The sequence below is a fragment of the Pseudorasbora parva genome, chromosome 20 (assembly GCF_024679245.1).
Source record: "Pseudorasbora parva isolate DD20220531a chromosome 20, ASM2467924v1, whole genome shotgun sequence".
NCBI classification, from domain to species: Eukaryota; Metazoa; Chordata; class Actinopteri; order Cypriniformes; family Gobionidae; genus Pseudorasbora; species Pseudorasbora parva.
Window position 1 is genome coordinate 27,967,704 of NC_090191.1, and position 20,515 is coordinate 27,988,218.

Sequence of the window (20,515 nt, forward strand, 5' to 3'; positions counted from 1 at the left end):
TTTGAATTATTCATACGCCTGGGCCAACGCTGCGATCGGACTGGCTGGGACATTAACATGCAGCGGACATTCTGTTTGTCTGTTTGCTAACATTCCTCATTCAAAGACTTGTTAACTGCAAGATGGGCCGACACACGCGTCTCTCGGGCTGCTAGCGTGGCCAGGCCCCGGTTATCCCAGACCAGGGGACCGCAGGAAGACGTGTAGCCTAGCGCTGGGGACACGCAGCTGGGGTGGGAGGATTGGCTTGGCCCCCCGGCCTACCTCCTTCGGTCCTTGTGCCTGCTGTGGAAAGCTCACTGCCTCTTCTTCTCCCCCCTCTCTCTCTCCCTCACTCTCTCTCTCCCTCACTTACTCTCTCCTTCAACACAGGACTGGTGAAGTGAGTAGAAAAGGCCTTCAGCACTTGTCCTGGAATGTTTCTATCTACTGATCCATGTCAATATTATGGGGTAAGTTGCGAATTTTTGAGCTATTTTTGCATATTTCGTTTGTTTTTCGTTTCTCCAATGTATTTGTCGAAGCAAATTATTGATTTTTTTTTTACTTTAGAATGTGTGCGGGGAAAAAAAAATTGTTTTAGTTTTACGCTTTTTACAGGGAAAAACATTTTTTGAACGCTACGATTCCTTAGGAAAATGGCGTTAGGGGCATGTAGAGGCATTTCATATTAGCACCTAACAGACATGATGTACCTCTGTAGTCGACCTTCCACAGTGCATAGTTTTGGGGTTAATGTTTTAGTGACCGAGAAGAGGTACACTTTTTGGGAGTAGGAATTTTGAGTCGTGCTATCGGTAAAAGGTTTTTTACAAATTAACCTTTCATTTTTGGATCCCTTCGTTGTGTTTTTTCTGGAGCACTTTACCAGTGACTGAGCCTCAGCTATTTGTGTAAGGCCTTGTATTTGATTATCACGTTGTACTGTCGTTTATCTTATGAACCGTTCATAACGATTAGTATTTTATTTTGTTTTTATATTATTATTATTGAATTGTAACGTGGGCGCTTATGGATCGAAGCATTGTATATGCCACGTCAGAGGGTAGTTTTGCACAGTTATGCATTAAAATGTGGAGAAATGTGGCAGTAATTTTGTGTTAATCTAGAAATATAAATATTTAAATATTTAATTCATATTTGTGTTTCAATGGAAAAAATGTTTTGTTCTTTTAAATAAAATTGGTTGCTTAATATAGATGGCAACATTTTACATTCAAATTCAACTCAAATATGTTTCTAAAGTATGCTATTGTCTAAATTCACACATTTAAATGTGCCAACTTATTTTAAATTTTTTAATTTATGCCGCCCATATTTAATTTGAATTTAGCGAGAACAGTTTATGCAATTTATAAACATTGTAACCTGTAATATATGTTTTAGTTGTACTCTTAAATAAAGAACAATGTATGTATTATTTTAAGTAAAAAAAAAGAAAGAAAAGAAAACCATTTCATAAAGATGTCTTTTTTTATTTTAGGCTTGCATTTTTAGAAAATAAATGATAATTGGTGTTCTTTTTTTCTGTTACACACACATTGTCTCTTTCTCTCAAACACACACACATACACACGTACAAAATCTCTTAAGGCCCTTTTTAAATGTTATAATTTATAAGTAAAATCATGTTTAGTCTTTAACAGCTTTTCGCCGGGTGTTGATTAAAGATCATTTGGCATAAAATAGCATTGTGTATGATTAATGCATATCATGTAGGATTTACAGGCATAAAAGTAAACAGTTCAAACGAATGATTTTGGCTCTTAGCATTATGTTTAGTAGCACGAGTGAGAATGCCAGGGGCAGTGCTGATGAAGTGTGTTGGCACAGAAAATGCACATTGGGTTGGCAGTGCCCTCCCCCACCCCTTTTTTGGTTGTGAATGGAGTGTTCCAGAGATGATGTATAGTGTAAAGAACAGAGCAGGTGGCATCATCTAAAGAATGAAGAGGGGGGTTGGCGTAGGAACGGAAATTTGTCAGGATACTTACCCTTTTTAGTCATTTGTATTATAAATTTGTATTTTTGTGTGTGTGTGTCGTTTTAACAGTTTAATCTGTAAATAAAGATGAAACATTTATTCTTAAAAATTAACTAAACATTACCGTTTAAGGATTAGGATTTTTGTTTTTAAATGCTTGCATGTGATCTTTAAAAAAAAAAATTGCAGTGAAAATAGAAATGCATGTGTGTCAAGCTGTGGCGAGGCATTCCCAGACATGGCAAAGAGCAGGGAGCATGTGTGCACTAACTGAGACACCCGCCCTCGCTGTCACGTACAGACGTACGTACACACACTCTCTTACACACACCCAGACACACTTGCAGCCATGTGCTCCATAATAGACCTCTGATTCAGCCCTGAATAGAGTTCCCACGCCTCAGTGTGTGTGTGTCTGTAATAGTTAAGGGTGTAGACCCCCCCCACCCCCACCCTTTTCAAAAGATACTTGTGTACTCTCACACACAGTCTAGACTAAAGATGTCTCCTTCATTCTGTTCTGAGGTGTATTTTAGCAGCTACACACTGTGAATTGATAATTAGTTGATTTCAGATGAAGTTCTAAAGGTTGGAATTTAATGCAGGATATGTGACAAAGCGATCGAAATAATTAGAAGCCTCATCGATTCTAATAAATGTCATTTAAATATTTTTAAATGTTTTTTTATTTACAGTCATTTTAATTGTCCGTTTAATCCATAACTTTTGCAGAGCCTAACCACTTGATTTTTCTGTAGACTGTATGACATTTCATCTTAACTAAATTAAATGAAGATAAATTATGTTTGTGTGTTTTTTGTTTTTTGTACATTTTATTGTCATTTTCTAGCAGAAAAGCTGATGGACACTCGCATACAGGTGTGGGTTTGTCTCCAGCATTTTAAAACATTTTAATGAACACACATTTGTTCCTGCGTTTTTTTGTTGTTGTTTGTTTTTTTATTCCACAAAACATTAATGATTCATTTTAATTCCGAAATGCTTATTTCACTTAAATATTGACATTAAACTAAATACAAAGGACATTTAATTTTATAATATTCAGAATTTAAAAAAGTTTTTTACAGAGTTTGAGATATAGATCAGTTTGATGTTTGTAGTTTGAGTTTTTAAAGCAGTAAGTAAAAATAGTTTTAAATTTGACTTTCGTGGAATATTCAAAAAATCTTTCTTTGGAAAAAATGCACAGAGATGTCTTCAAAATTTTAGAAATATTGTTTGCTGTATTGCTAATAATTTTGTGATAAGGAAATACCATAAGATTTCATTATAAACTGAAAAGGGATGATGAAGTCTTTTTCACATTTGTATTTCGTTTTTTTTAAATGTCTCATCTGAATTGTATAACAAACCCACAGAAATAGTGTAGTGTCCATATCTAATTTACACTGTACATACATTAAAAAAATAAGTATGACCTCTAAATACAAAAAAAAAAAAAAAAGCTTTTAAATGATTCTGTATACATAAAGTTTTTTTTTTTTTCCAGTAATCGGTTATGATGGCATTAGACAGGCATGTTCTTCTACATTTCTTCACAATCAAGATCTTTTAGCCATACTCTTATAGACACTATAGTTAAGTGAAAAGGAAAGGAGTGAAGGACTGTGGGGTCATTTAGGGATAGCAGTACTCAACTAACTTGTTTCCCATGGGCACAATAGGGGCAAACATGATTGGCAGGTGACAAAATGTGGGGTGGAGCTGAGTAATTGTTCAACACTAAGATGATGTCATGGGTAAGCCTTGAGACCAAGAGCTGCTAGCCATCTTAGCAAACGCTTGTGCTCTGTTGTGTGAATGTGCTTTATGTCTCACTGAAATTTATGGTTTTGATTTGAGGTTTTTCTATAAAAAATGTATTTTTTACCTCAATATTATAATTTTTCACAATTGCAACAAAACAGTACAAGAAGCCATGGCCTGCCCAGACAAAGCAGAATAATATTATGATAGCGATCACTTGTGTAATCTGCGGTTTAAAGTTCAAGCTCAAAGTCCATTACAGACATTGTATTCACGCTCTGTCGTAATCAGTCGGGGATATCTCTACCCCTCCAAGCAGTCACATGAGGTCTTATTTTTTTTCCTTTCTGTGATTTTGTTTGAACAGACGTATAATACAAACACAGAAGATGGCTTTGCCTCTGGAGCGATAAAACAGCCAAAGCATAATAATTCTGTCGGTCAACAGTTCTTAAATCATGCAACAAATGAAATGGCGCTTCAAAGATTGTGCGACAGGTTTCTCTGGCGTTTAACTTGTTTGTACCTGCAGTATTGATTCAAAGCAAATATGGATATAAACGAAATGTATCAGACGGTGATTGAAGGAAATAAGGATCACTGTGTTTAGCAGCCTCTCTGTATAATGGGTCTATTGTCGCTGAACGGCTCTTTTACTCTGAGGAACTATGGCTCCAGTCTCTGGTGTACAGCGCCACCTTATGGCTGTTGGTTACTTCAAGAGCACCCATAATTCTCGCACTTAACAACCTATGGCTTGTTTCACCACTAATGTAAACTACCACCTGCCTGCTTTTATCAGTAGCAATGTTTTTTTATATATAATCCCATAATGTTCTTAATGATTGTTGATGTTAGCAATGGAATGTGCGTAAATGGCTTTGGTGGGTTTGATGAACCAGCTTTAGGTGAAGTATAGCAGGCAGTAAACCAAGCAGAGATATCTGCTGCCCTCTTTCTCGTAAAAACAAAAAGTAAAGGCCACAACAGGTTTACACTTTAGTCGTCATGGCACACAGTGAGGTGTAACCGTTCAAATGACAGGAGTTCAGTTCATATTGCTGTGTGATGTGTTGTGAATGTTCACCACTAGTAAAAATGGTTTTGTTGCATTTTATTTCATAGAAAATTCCACATTACAAAATATAATTTATTATGATGTTATATAAATAACAATATTAATATATTATAATAACAATGAGTAAAAATGTCAGTTTTAGTATTCTGTTTGTCCATCTTTTGCTGTAATGACAGCAGCACTGGAGTTGCGAGATAATCCAAAGAGCATCTTAAGGTTTAATCGAACAAAATCTGACTGCCTCAAGTATTGACATTGATTCATGTGATCAATGTCAAATTTGATTAATGACCTAGAAATAGTGCTGAACATTAAAAACAAATGTTTTCTTAATTTTATATTTTTTATTTGTTTGGGGTTTAAACATTATTTCCAGATTGAAAAAGTCCCACTCTGCAAAAGTCAATTTAATCTATAATGAATTGTCATGTTTTCCAGTAAAAACATCAATAAAACACTATGGATTGATGCCTTAAATAATCTTAATGGCAACTTTATTAAGTAAATCTAACCAAAATTGAGGTTTATCCAAGGCATAAGTCTTAATATCTTTTATCTTAATATCTTAATTTATGTATGTGTGAGCGTGTGTAACCACTCACCCCTGTGAGGTTCGTGGCTTGTGTGAGTCAGCAGAGTGTGTGTGCCTCCCCCTTGTCTGAGGTAAACCATACAGCTGCCCACAGCCTTACTCACTCACGCTGAACCTTCCCCGCTCTGACCACACACACAGCAGTTCCCAAACACCCCCGTCCTAATCCACTCATGCACCCCTGTATATACTGTCAGGGTCAGCAGCAGACATACAGCACAACAGATGATTCAAGTCAAACAAGACATGGAGCTGATGTAGCTACTTGAGTATTTGAGTTTTGTGCCTGAGTAATCCTCTCTCTCTCTCTCATCCTTTCACAGATGGCGAACCCAGGAGGTGACTGTCTACCTTTCTCATGTCGGTGACCTTGATGGTTTTAAAGGATCCTGGACTGAAGCTTTGGAGAGGTGATAGGGGGTGTATTTAGTGCACAGCAAAGAGTTCAAGTGTCTTTTAGTTTTAAGTGAGCATTTTAGTGTCTTACATCGTCTCTGTGATGTACAGTATCAGCATTCTGTCAGTTACATGGGGTTGGATATTAGATTTTAGAAAACAAGAAGGTAAACAGGAAATGGAAGCTCCTTGGCGGAAAGAGGAAGAGAGAGACTGTCGTTTGGGGTGAGGTAGTAGGTTGTATAGTTTGAGGGTTTAACCCTTGCTGTCAGATAACTATACAACTTACTGTCTTTCCCGAAGTGACCGTAGTGCCATCGCTTTGGAACATGTTGTCACATGGAGGACGTCAACAGAAAGGAAGAAAGGACAGGATCCAGCATTAATGTGTGTTAAAAGACATGATTTTATGCTTAATGCAGGCTTAAATGTTTATAAGATATTCACAATGAAATCATTTTTAAGCATGTTTAATTCCAAACTGTCAGCATTACCAAAACATTTTTTTATTGTTATTATTATTTTGTGAGATTTGTGTTAGGCACACATCAATGCAGTTTTGATGCATTATGCAAACCTTTGAGTTTGAGTTGCAATGAGTCCATAAAGAGGGAAGTATAAGCTAATAGAAATGATGACAATAATGGCTGTTAAAAGTAAGCTACACATAATTTTAAATGACAGACATGTAATCTATTTTCTTTCCTGTAATGGCATGTTTCCTTTTGAATCAGAACATTCAAGGACTGCATATTAAAGGGCATGTCCCTTTTCATTAAATAGCCAATAGCATTAGTTACATCAAATTAAAGACTTTTTTTTAATTGGACACAATAGCAGTATAGTGCAGCTTGTTTAAAAAAAAAAAAAGTGCAGATAAAAGACTAAACTGTCAACTTCTAGAAATACACAAGCATGTAAATGGGATTGGAAGCCAGTAGGAGCTACAAAACAATTTAGTTAATGGAAAAGAAATACCACTAAGTGAAAAAAAGTTTTGCTGTTTTGTCGTGGAATATTCAGCTGTGATGTTCGTACAGGGTGAGGTAGTAGGTTGTGTGGTTTCAGGGTTGTGTTTTTACCCCATCAGGAGATAACTATACAACCTACTGCCTTCCCTGAAGGGCAGCAAAACGTCGCCAGTCACGGTTCATCCACTCTTAAAAGAGTGATATCTTTTGTTATTCTTAATTGTCTTGGTTTCCCATGCTTCTACTTGCAATGATTTAGTAATTTATAGCTTCATAATTCATCACATATGTGTAATACTTTAAACTGAAATAAAACGCTTGATGTTTCAAAGACAATGTTTGATGTTTTTCCTTTGCCTCAAGCATGATTTTGATGTTTCTAAAGGATACGTCAAAATAATCTTGTATTGAATTCCTATGAGTTGAAGGAATAGTTAACTCAAATTTAAATTGACACAAACCAGTGTGAGGTCTTTCTTCTGTGGAACACAAAAGGTGCATTTTTTGGTGCAAGAATTTCCCCTTCCATTCATTTCAGTTTAATGAAGTTAAGGTGGTATGGACTACATTTATGCCACATTTACTTCCTGTTTTAGGCTTGGAAGCACCTGTTGGCATTCACTTTTATGTACGGAAAAGCGTCCAGAATATTTTTCCAAGATTCTCCTTTAGTGTTCTATAATAGAAAGAATGTCATATGAGTTCGGAACGTCAAGAGGGTGACATTTTTTTAAATTTTATTTTTTAAATTTAACTGTCTTTTTTATTTATCTATTTCTATTTTTAAAAAATAGAATGTCTATAAAAAATCTATGTCTATTTTTAAAAAATAAAAATTTATTTTTAAATTTAACTAAAATTTAAATTTAATTTAATTGAACTGTCCCTTTAGATCACATATCCCATCATCCAGTGACCGATCGACATGAATGAGTACCAACCTTGTCTCCTGCACATGGACGTAATAAGACTACGGCATTGTATTATTTCAGTTGTTTAATATTAAAGCTGCTAGTCAGAGTGGTTCTGCCAGGGTAGCTTGTATTGTAAATAAAACATGGCCATGGCTCCAGACGGCCATTAGTCGATGTTAACAGCTACAGGGCTGTAGGCAGGCTGACCTTTCACTGCTGCACAATTTATGGGCACTGGCTGGCAGATCTCCACAGGAGCGCCCCTAGACTGGCACTCGCAGGAGAGGAGTATTAGCAAGAAAGGACATTTGATGGCCATGTCACCTTGAAAAAGTTTTGTTTCTTTGGAAACAGGTGTTATGCATGCTTATTATGGCAGCATTACCTGGGGGAGTGCAAAACCATTGTGGTTACAAAACTACTTTGTTATGCACATTTCAGTAATCCACAGAGGCTACGGGTTTAATATTATTCCCCTATGACCAACCCAGTCTTACCTTTTCACTCCTCGAGAGCTTTTTTTTTTGTGTGTGCGTCTTCACAAGACAATTAAATAACCCAATATAATTATGGTAAGCCACTATGTAATAAAATTGGGAATTGGCTTTAAATTCCCAAGAGTGTACAAATAATTAAGTGAATAATAATTAAAATAAATACAATAGTGCATCTAACAGTGAGTAGAAAACAACTATAAGTTGGTTACCTTTGTGCATCAAAAAAGCTGTGTTTTCATTTTTAGGATGGGGTCCCTCGCACCAGAATGGTCCTGTTTTAGGAAATTAAGAAACCCTTGCTTGTCTAATAAACAAAGAGTAAAAAATATATCTACATTGACACATAAAATCTGATTGTTTTTTGAATATCACCAGTAGGTGTCAGCAAAGTCGCATTATTGTAACATTGTCCCTAAAAGCAAAAAATGCCAAAGGTAAAGCCTCTGTTGTATGTAAACATACTTTTTTATTGAGACAAAATGCATTATTTTCATTGACCCTTTCATGCTTAAATTATGACAACTTCAGTCTTTTTCCCGTGTTATTGCTCTTAGGGCATGAAAAACAAGATTGAACAATACCGTAATAACACAGTAAAACTGTATGTATTTAACAAACCAGTTGATTAAAAGGATTTAAAATCATTTGAAAATTATTAAATATATAAACATTTATAATACATCTTAAATCATTGCAAACGCAAATGAGCTTGTTCCTGTTCGACCAGCAGGCGAAGAATTTGATTCAAGTTTTCCCGCGTGTCTTTGCGTGTGTCAATAGGCCTACACGAGGACGTGATTTCAGACAAACGGTGAAGGTACAACTCTGTGGAGACAGTTCATGTGGTCATGCTCATAAGTCTAGTATCATGTCGATTTACCCATATTGGCGGAAATTTTTGATTATGTTCAAAAGCGACACATTTCTACCGTAGCTCTCTGAGAAAACCCCTGACTAAAACCTACATAGACCTTTTGATGCTTTCAGACATGGCTTTCAGACTGTGGTAAGCAATCAGTGTTTTCAAGCGCATCTGAAATGAGCAGTGTTGGAGGTTACAAGTAAAAAGTATCATGTAATCAGATTACTTTTAATGTAACGAGTAAATTAACGCATTATAGCTACAAGTAGGCTAATATGCGTTACATAATAATTACTTTTTGATGTATTACGTAGCATGCATTGCGTTACAATAACAAATACACCCCCCCCCCAAAAAAAAATACATAGTGTGAAATGTAGCTAAAATGTGGTGCGTTATGTCCAATTTAGTGGACAGATGATTAATCAGAATTTCCTCCGAATCTAAAATCAATACTTGGAAAATATAACCATGATATGACTCCTTATTAGGTGTTACTTGATGTTACAACATTTGTTTTACCTGCAAGAGTCTTCTAGGATAGAAGGAATGTGGATGGTTTGGTCCACTGTAGTGGTTAATGTGCCAGAAAATGGCTTTTTGAATAGTTGTCCACTATAGTGATCTCTATGCGTAAAAGGGTTAATGTAAAAGGGTTAATGAGATATTATTTAGGCATTACAGCGCGTGAAATAATTCCATCACCATAATCATCATCCTCGCAATGAGATATGTTGCCCAGCAACGTGAGCTTAAATCAGTGGGCGTGGCTTTCCCCCCAAAAGCCTGCGCCGATTGGCCGAATCAATAGGTGTGTCGGTAGGTGTGCGCTGTCGCGAGCTCGACTGGTTTCAGAGCGGTTTGACAGCAGTGGTTGCGGTGAATTTTAAATAGGACGTTTGAGGAGTACTACAGCCTCCCTCGCACCACCGAGTTGAGATTTGGCAGTGTCACAGAGCCCGTGTGTTTTATTCCTGCCTGCATGGCGGCCTGGGATTGGGAGGTAGACGCGCAGCTCTTGTAAACAAAGCGCTTGTGTAACATTATGATCATGTTTTATCCGGTTTTATGGCCGTAATTACTGTAATCGTACGCTTTTGACTGGAGCAAAGTAAACATTCACATAAGAACACATGTCTGTGCTATTTTCACAGCGAGACTCTTATCACATAGTCTGTATAAAACAATAAGTACGCGTTTGCTATAGTTTATCAGATTTGAACTCTTTTTGTAACCGAAGAGAAACTTTACAGCGTCTGTTGGTCTAAAGCTCACTGAGTCAACCATCAGGTTAGTTAGTTAGTTAGTTGTTATAATGTTATTATTATCTTGCAATATTTTCCCACAGTGTAAACACACTAACATTACACACATAATGTAACAATAATACTGTTCTAGTACTGTTAACTAACATAACCATGCAGAGGCTTACTCGTCTATCATTATAACTTAATAAAAGTATTAGTGTTGAATTATGTTGTTTAGTATTCCATTCAAAACAGTATAATTAACATAAGTCAATTTTATCTCTGAATAAAGTTCTAATGTGATTAGGAATGAACTGAGAAGGAATCTCACACTTTGTCGTCTATTATTTTAAAGTAATTTCCAAGTTACATTAGTAACTTTTTAAAGCTTTTTTTTTTAACCCTCAAGTAACATAAAAAATACTTGTCAAAATCAAATTTTGTTTGTTGGAAGGAAAAAAAACAATGCTTTCATTTTCAAGTAACATTAGTTCAACGGCATGCTGACATGTTAATTTGAGACAAAAAGTTAGGCATATACTATAATACGTTTTATTAATATTATATTAATGGATTTTGATTTAAAGTTTTAGCCAATTTGTTTTTTTTTATGACTAATTTGTATTAATTTTAGCTTAAGTACAAGTAAAACTACATGAAAATGAATACGGTTTTAGATTTTATTTTATTTCAATTAATGTTTATTTTATTTCAAATGTTTTCTGAGGTTTTAACTATAACCCTGCTTTGCAGTTGCGAAGACCTCCTTTTCGACATTCTTTACATCAATTAAGCGCACTTGCTCAATGCCACCATCTTAAAAAGTTAATTAATTGATAATTCTGTAATGACCTTGATGTAATATTTTCAGTTTGTGTGCACTGGCAACCCCTGAAGTGAGTTCAGCTTTTGTAGCCTGCACTGCGACAGGAACCCAAGGACTTGTCCGTTCAGTTCTGTTATGTAACTTGCTAAAAGAGTCACACATATATCTAAACACCCAGTGTCATCTTCCCAGTGCCTGACGTCATTGTGTGGGTGTTAAGAGTCTCATTTTTTTGAAGAGTTTATATCAGAGGAATATCAGATTATAAAGAATATAATTGAATCATTCATAAACTGACTTGATAAGTCTTATCAAGTCAGTTTATGAATAATTAAATAATATTTTTTATAATCTGATATTCATATTAATTTGATCGTAGAAGTCTGTAATAGTGTATATACAATTACAAAAGCCCTGATATTCTTTTAGTCAACTTGTAAATGTGTTTCCGTTAAAATTAAGTAATTTAATAGCCTTTTATCTCTGTGGCCATGTTTATCTCACCCTACTGGCTTTGTCAACACTTTTGATTATCACATATCATTTATAAGATTAGATAATTATGCAAATTTGTGAAGAGATTATTATATTCAGTTTGTTGGAACACAGACAGAAACTTTTGGCTGTAAGCCATGACTATATTGACAGGTTGAAGGATAGAGAAACATCTGGCCTAAATGGATGCACTTGCTTCTAAGCTCCATGTTTGCGTTTCATAGTCAGTGTGTTTGAAGCCGTCTGCCTTCCTGTAATGCTGATCTGTCTGTCTCTCTGTAGGCTGAATGTACTAAACAGACAGGATGTTTCTTGGGTGTGTGGAACAAAGTCATTCCTCCCGCTATTGTTGAAATCCCAGCTGTCTTGTTTATAAATGCATCCATCCAGACATTAAGGTTTTCTTATCTGATTCAGTTCCGCCAGGCAAACTCCTGAGCGGAGAGAAGCAGGCATGCAAGGGTGTGTGTGTGAGTGTGTGGATTCGGACTTTGGCCTTGGAAGGGTTGTATGTATTTATTGGCAGCTGGTAGAGCAGAACTGTGAATCGTGATCTGGTAAGCACCGATTTCATTCTGCTTTGCTCTGATCTTAGGTGATGATTTGAACACGATTTCTCATTTTGTCGGCTTTAAGCAAAGGCCTGCTCAACGCCTTTGAGAAACCTGACGTTTGGTTAGTTCTCATTTCTGACCAAGGATCTGTTTTGGCATGATTTTTCCTACATTTGTGCTGCTTTGTTGTAGTTATATTTGAGTCAAAGACAAATAAGACTATTCAAGTTTCGAAAAACTTTACAGTTTTGAAGAATACATGTGAGTGTACACATTTTGATCATTATATTTTTGATAATAAGCTTTTTATTATTATTAATAATTCATAAATATTTGTAGAGTTGTACCACATGACATTTTACAACCTGTGTCTCTTAAAATGTCATTTGAAATGACATTTTAAGAGACTTATTGACCTTGACATCATTGATGTCATTCTGTGATTTTTATTTTATTTTTTTACTGCATGTTTCTACATGTCAGCTGCATCACATGACTTTGATTTGGTGATTACTATAAACTATAGTTATAAACTATAATTATAATTCTAATAAAACTATAATTATAACTAAATATAACTATAATTATTTTCTAATAAAAAGTTAATTAATACATAATGTAATTTATAGTGTCGTTTTCAAGAATTTAATTATTTTAATTGTTTTTCTTCATTACATGATCGTTATACTTTATATCGTTATACTTTATGCCATATAAAAAAATCCAGAGGAAGTTAGAAATTAAAAGCATGCTCATCACAGAAGAGGTGCAGTCAGTTCATGTTTATGTTAGTTGCATTTGAATGTATTTTTGAGTATTCGATATGACTATCATGTCTTTGACATCACTTTTGATCTCTTTGGCAAATGACCTTTATCTACCAACACTAAGCAAACTGACCTGTCTTTATTTTTGTCAAATAGACTTGACCAACATCCAAACTGTCCAGCTGCACATTCAATTGAGAAAAGCTAGGAAGATGTGTGTATATCGCGCACAATCAATATTTATTTCAAAAACACTCACTCGTATGGTCTGTGGTCACAGATCAGTGTTTATACTTTAGATCTGCTGTCTCTATGGTGCACATAGATATTCTGCTTTGTCACTGCTGGTTGGCTGATGTAGTGGACATTTCTACACAGACCTGTTTGCTTTACGTGTGCTGTCTTTATGTGTGCCTGTCTGTAAAACACAGTAGTTTTTGTTTTTTTGATACTAGGCTAAAGTACATTGACAGTCATCGTCTTCTTGTGGATCTAAAATTCCCCTAGAGGAACTGCTGGTCTGTTGTCGCTACAGGTCGAATAAGACAGCTGGTAAAGATCAACCAGGAAGGAGAGGGTGAATCAGCCTGTATTGGTTTCCAAGTCCTGTCAGCTGTGACCCTCCACAACAGGCCTCCTTCTCAGCACGTAGGCCATGCGCCTGTGTGTCCTTCTCTTTTATTAACAAGCAGTTCTGGAGCAAACATCTCCAATTACATATACTTGAGCAGCAAAATCACATAAGGATATTTAGATATTTTTACTGGTAGATGCAGATTAATTTCCCATAATTCAGTCTTGTTAAACATTACTTGTTCCATTTGTTTAATGGGACTTATTTAGGATTCCTCTTGTGCATTCATACGTGTCAGTCGTCTCTTGTTTGGATACATCAGTGGATATAACATGTGTTGTGAACGGGGAGGTGTTAAATCCTATGCTTCCGTTGACATATTTGTGTTGGATATATTGTAGTTTGGAAGCGGGATGTGGGGTTTGATTTTGCTGGTGAATGGCTCAGCTGGTCTGCATAAGCACATTTCCATTACAGCAGAAACTGGCATCTCTCCTACACTTTGCTTGGCTCCTGTTTGTTGTCATGAGGTTTGAGTCATGTGTGTGTGTGCCCATGTGAGTGTCTGGGTTTACACTGAATAAATATAGTAGCTTCAGCTTATTACTCTTAGTTTCACAATTCACACCCTAAAATACACAATTACGTACACAAATAAGGTCTCACTCAAACGCATGTAAGTGCTTAATCTTGTTTACCATGGAATTACTGAAAAGTAAAAAAAAAAAAATAATCGAAAAGTAAATTGCATATAGGATATAAAGACTCTGAACACTTAAATGTTTTAATTTTAAGGTTTCTGCAGGTCTTAAAAAGCTCTTAAATCAGAGCAGAAAGTCTTTAATTCATAAAGTCATGGCATTAAATGTTGCTAATGTAACGTGCAACATTTAATGCCATGACTTTATGAATTTAAGACTTTCAGCTGGGATTTCAACTATTCGTCAGGAGTTCTGTCTTGTTTTCCAGTACAAATGTATAAACATACTTCAATCAAGATACATTTACTGGAGAAGCAACATGTAAAATGAAGTCCTGAAAAATTGTGAGTTTACGCTTAAAACAAATATCTGTCAGTGAGTTATAAAAACTTCCAATTTCGCAGGAACTAAATATCATAAGTCATTTTGCTTATCCATTAAATGTATCTTCATTTTTAAAAATGTTTAGATGTTTTTTGTACTGGAAAACAAGATAAAAACACCCTTTTGTCGTTTTTTGTTGTTGTTGTTTTTGTTTTTTTGCAGAAGGTACAGTAAAACGTATGTATGTTTCTGCCATGAATAAAAATGTTAAAGATAACTGCGACTTTTTAGTCGCACAATTGTGCATTTACATCTTAAAATTCTGAGTTTTTTCAAGTTATAAAGTCAAAATTGCTTGATATAAAATCACTATTGTGAGTTATAAAGTCCAATTTATTTTCTCAGACTTGCACATTTATATCTCACAAATTCTGATTTTATAGCATGCAATTCTGACATTATAACACACAATTCTGACTTTATATTTTGCCATTGTGTTATAAAGTCAGAACTGTGTGTTATAAAGTACAATATGCAGTTTTGCTTGTTCCTTTTGTATTTTTACTGGAACAAGTGTATTGACCAATATGCTATAAATCTTCTCTTGCTAGTATGTTTCACTACAGAAATATTTTTTTAGCAAGTTTGCATGAAAAATATTTAAACATACTTTTACATTTACATACATACATTTTTACATGACCAGCAAACTTACCTAAGATATATTTTTATTGAGAGTATATCTTGAATAGATTTTTTTAAGCACAAAATAATGAAGATATAAAAAAACATTTGATTAAAACATCTTATTACCTCATGCAATTTTAATTATCAAATAAATGTATATTGATCTAAGGATATTTAAACATGTTTATATATTTTTACTGTAAAACAGGACAAAAACTGTTGTAGATTAAGTAATATGCAGACATTATAGCAGTCTGTATGCTTCTTTAATAGAAACACTTGGTGCTGCACTTGTCTGTGCATGTTGTGTCACAGGCAGAATCAGGTGCAAGTCAGGAATGATTGTCGTACAATCTGTGCTAACTGAGAGAACGCTGCGTGCGTTCGATTGCTGAAGAATTATGCTCAGTTCAGGTTTCACATAGCCTCGACATCTGGAGACAAACAGCCGAGTAAGATTTTTGCTGTTCTGCTTCAGGCAAATCAGAGCGGAGAGATCAGGTATAACTTTAGAAAGCTGGATGGCTTCCCCTAACAGACAGAGCTGGATACTGAGCTTGTCTGCCAAGCACTGATTTATGACAGCGGTAGAAACAGCTTGTCTACTGTCAATAGTCGATGTTAGTGCGACATTTTATCAGCTCTTTTTAGCACCAGTTTATTTTAGATTAGCTGTGTTTGTCATTGAAGGTAAAGTGTATTGTTACTTCCTCAACAACAAAAAAAGTGATCCATTGCAAAAGTGCTCGAATACCAAGTCTGGCATTGGTTAGCCTTCTCTTTGACACTGCTGTAAGAAATTAAAGGGTTGAGTGGAATGCCATCTGAACCGTTGTCCACAAGACCCCTCGAGCTGCCATAAGAATTCCCTTGAGAGTGTCTGAATCCGTTTGAGTAGTTAATTCTTTCTAATAGGATTGTTATCTCCCGCCCGGCAATGCATTCGGAACGTCTGGCCAGCCACAGTATTTGTGATATTATCAAGCAAATGAAGTGCATCAAAATAACTGCCCTGCAACCTCTCGAAATGCCTTAGCAACCACACATTTTCTCGTGAAAATGTCAACCATTTTGATCTCACACTGACATATCTTTAACTCATTTTTTTTTTTTTTTTATCTAGAAGGTCTAATTTTGACCTTGACCCAACCTTGAGAACACCTCATTCGCCGTAGTATGCACTTGGACTTTGGTCGGTCTCTTTGATAAGTTCACATGGCAAGACGAATGAGATCACATTCCTGTGATGAAGCAGGCCAAAGCCTTTGAAACGCTCCCCTCATGTCTGAATAAAACGCTGCGATAACTGAGCCTGGGGTTTCCGTGACAACCCCTCTTAAACGCGTTACTTCTTTAGCGTTGCTCTGAATGGAACTTCTAGTCAGTGTTTCACAGAGCCCAGGTTGCAGTTTGCATACCAATTAGATTGATAGTTGAGTCTCCATTATTATCACAACCAAACAGTGATGTTTAAAAAAAAATTAAATAACTGCTATTGCTTCTTATTTTTAATAAGTGAGCTTTCAATTCTGCTTTGATATCAGTTACTGAATATTTGTGTGTGCGTGTGTTTTAAATATTCAATGAATTTTGGTGACAATAGACCTTAGTCAGGGTAGAAGCTCAAATATAATTTTTTTGTCAAAACTAAAGACGGGATGTGCGGGATAGAATTATAGGGTTCTCAATGGATTGCAATGTTATTTAACAACACACATCTTTCAAACATTCAAACAGTTTCATTCAAACTTCATAAAACAAATGAAAATGACATCATCTAGGACATTTATTCAGTGTGTGGCATGTCTATCTATTCCTCTACCCCTTCACCGCATAGCATCTGAAATCACTGGTTTTTGTTTTTATCGGGGTTTTTGGCCATTAATCCCAGTGTAATCTAGGTATTGTGTCTTTAAAAGATATGAAACAATATTTTCTTCACTCAATCTTCCCTTGTGGTCGATTTGTCTTTGCAGACTGATGAATGATTCAAAGCTTGCCGTGGTCCAGCGCCATGGTAGACATGCCGAGCCTGTACAGTCCCTTGTTCCCGCTGGGCGATCCAATCCTGGACAGCCCTCTGTATGGAGAACTCATTGGTGACATGGATGTGCTCGAGGACATCTCTCAGTCTCTTAGCGACGATGCTTTCAACTCCGTTCACGTGCTGGACTACCAGAGCTGCCACACAGTAGTAGATGGCTCCACTGTCTTAGGTTGAGCATATGGACACACACAATCTAAATAATAATAATACTAACCAATCAGGCTCTATAAAAAAGTCTTAAAGGCACAATATGTAAGATTTTTGGATATCCATTTTTTGTTGACTTATGTGTACTTACATTATCCCAAATGTTTCCAGGAATGTTTAAATCCAGAGAAATAACCAATTTTAACCAGGACACATTAACAGCGTGTCCGTGCGTTGCCTGTCAATGACATCATGCCCGCGTTACCCCCGATTTTCAAAGACTCTTTAATATAATGTGTTTTATTAGACAGGTGAGCAACTGTTTGGATATATTCATCAACAGAAATCTAACTATTGTTGTATAGCTCAACACAGTTAGTCCTATTCTTTAAATCTCGTTTTCTTGATTTACCCATAGACTGTAAAAAAAAATATGGACGTAGTGTGCGTGACATCACCCATAGGATTCCGATAAGCCGTTCGATAAAGCGAGATGTTGCCATCTTGGCAACATGTCATCACGTGTCACGCCCGAATAACAGAAAATGGGCAAAGAGGCGAGACGTGGGCAGAGCTGAGGTGAAGCGATGACTAACAGACAGCAGATAAATGGCTATCCACCTGTCAATCAAAGTGACCGTGCCCTTAATTATGCAAAATTTTAAGGTTTTATATAATGTAAACGAATGACTTATAAAATTTTTTTACCCCCCTCACAGTTGTCATGAAGGGCAAAATTAGCCGTATAGACTAAAACCACAATTTGTACCAGGCTGTAAACATGTTATTTTCGCCTGTAAAGTTGGGCATTTTAACATGGGGCTCAATGAGATTCTGCTCCCTTCTGGAGCCTGTCCCTAGTGGCCAGTCGAGGAATTGCAGTTTAATTCACTTCCGTATTGGCTTCAACAGAAACTGGGGGAGGTTGCCTCTTGGATTTACCGCAAGTACCATGTTTTACCATGCCTAATATTGATATCTTAATGCAGTGTGCAACAAGTATCTCAAAGTAGCCGGCGAGTGAACACACAGAATAGCATTATAAAATAACTTTCAACACACTCAAATCATCTAATATGATAAATTAGCGCTGCGTTACCCCACAATACGCATTACTAGAAGAAGTGGAAGCGGTCATCTGCTGCATAATAAAAGCTCCAATACTCTCGAGCCGCATGTTGCGCTTGTCTCTCATTAGCAATCGGTCCACCGGCTGTAGAGGTGAAGACAACAAATCCAATGACTCTGTGAAATCAAGGTGTCATCAAGTTACACCTTTGTTTTGAATAAGTGACCTCTATCGGTGAAAATTACACATTATACCTTTAAATCAACCCTAACCTGTCGAGGTAAAGAATTAACCCTTTGCATTCCTTTAATGGTGTATAAACAACCAGATATAAGTTTGTCAAGTCACACTTGACAATTTTAAAATAATTTGCATCAAAAAGTTTATCCTTAAATGCTAAATTATATTTATTATGTTATATTATATTAATTATATAATTTTTTACATTTGTACATTATTTTATAAATACAATTTGCCCCATGAATTTCTTAATTAAACCAAAAATATGTAAGACTATATTTACATGAAATTATAGTTTTTGACGACATTCTTAATACATTAAAATGTGTAAATATCATAAATGCATCTGGGTCAGGAAAATATTGACTTTAGTGTGTGTTTGTCTTTTAGATGTCTTAACCCCAGCATCTAGTCCGTCCTCAGAAGTGTTCACGGCCAGCACAGGTCAGGACGAGAACTCCTCCGGTTCTCTCGCCCTCGAGTGCCGCATCTGTGCTGACCGGGCCTCAGGTTTTCACTACGGAGTGCATGCCTGCGAAGGGTGTAAGGTAAGCTCGCATGCGAAGTGCACAGTGGAAAATTGTCACACGAGTGCCAAGAGTCAGTACCAAAACACCCTCAACTTTTTTCCTGCTCTCCAGCATTAGTTCAGACACTGTGTTACACTTTCATAGCTACAAATCTGTCCGGGACAGCAAAAACTTGAGTGTGCACACCAGTGGCCTACATCATAAAATTGTCTATTTATTTAAAAGTAAATTCTGCCCTACGTTCCTTTTCAAGAAAATGGTATGTCAATGGACAGCAGAGCTATAAAAAAATATTAAACTCTGTAAAACTGAAACAAGGAATGTGGTGTATAATTGTATGAAATGTATGATGAAAATCAAGCAATTTCGCCAAGCAAATATCAAAGAAATAGGTTGCAGCAGTTTTTATTTTGACTGAACTTGAGAAAACCAGGACTGAGCGCGAATAGGCTAGCTTCAGTGATTCCTTATAGTACAGAATCGCTGTCAGTCAAAAGGAGATGCAGTCTTTCGGACAGACCCTCCAATCATCACGCAGAAGCTCGGAGTCCGGGCCAGCCCACTCCCCATTCACCCCCAGAGACGCTGAGTGTCCGTGGGCGGGACATAATCGCAGCGTTTATCCAATGACCGTCTAGTTTCTAAGCGCTGAAAAAAAAAACGTTTAAAGCAGCCCCATTGAAGTCAATGGACGCTGGGCTTCAATAGGGAAATGCACTGTGACGCTGCGGGAATGTATGAGAAATATATCGAGTCAGCCGACCTGCTATATGTAACTGATTCTGAACGAACTCTTCTTTGAGATGAACGTTTTCTAACGCATTTTTAGTCAATAAAATGTTAATACAATAGTACATATTTGACCATTAATTTTGTGACATTATAAGGGAAGCCGAGCTTCCCTTGCAGTCTTCAATAAATCGCCACTGGTGCACACCAGGGTCAATAGAAAGCATGCAAGTTTTGGGAGTATTTTCATAGCTGCTTTTGCAAAAAGACTGAGAGTTCCCCCGAGGCTTGTTGTGAGGTGAAGCGTGTACAAGAGCTGTTGCTTCATGTGGTGCATGTCAAAATCATCAGAAGGACTTAGTGCGTACCTGCACACAACACACCTCAGCTGACTCCAGCCTGGGTCACAGCCGTTTTTTTTCCCTTTAAAGTTAACTACTACCAGCCCAGTTATTGCCATGTGCCATTTGTTTTTCTCCAGCAAGGGCAGACTTTGACCGTTGGCACCCCTCAGGGT

At 36.5% G+C, this 20,515-nt stretch overlaps 1 protein-coding gene across 4 annotated transcripts in view; it reads left to right on the forward strand.

The window, feature by feature from the left end:
* Positions 1 to 20,515, forward strand: part of pparaa (peroxisome proliferator-activated receptor alpha a) — a 52,255-nt gene that overhangs the window by 20,537 nt on the left and 11,203 nt on the right. Inside the window, exons 4-7 of one of the 4 annotated variants that reach the window (XM_067427130.1) lie at positions 373 to 452; positions 5,745 to 5,831; positions 17,213 to 17,452; positions 19,130 to 19,287. In XM_067427130.1, the coding sequence (XP_067283231.1) occupies positions 17,221 to 17,452; positions 19,130 to 19,287 (390 nt within the window). In that variant the 5' untranslated portion in view covers positions 373 to 452; positions 5,745 to 5,831; positions 17,213 to 17,220. Of the gene's footprint in view, positions 1 to 372; positions 453 to 5,744; positions 5,832 to 9,906; positions 10,065 to 12,054; positions 12,305 to 17,212; positions 17,453 to 19,129; positions 19,288 to 20,515 lie in introns of those variants that run through there. The other 3 variants (XM_067427129.1, XM_067427132.1, XM_067427131.1) reach the window with 3 other exon arrangements.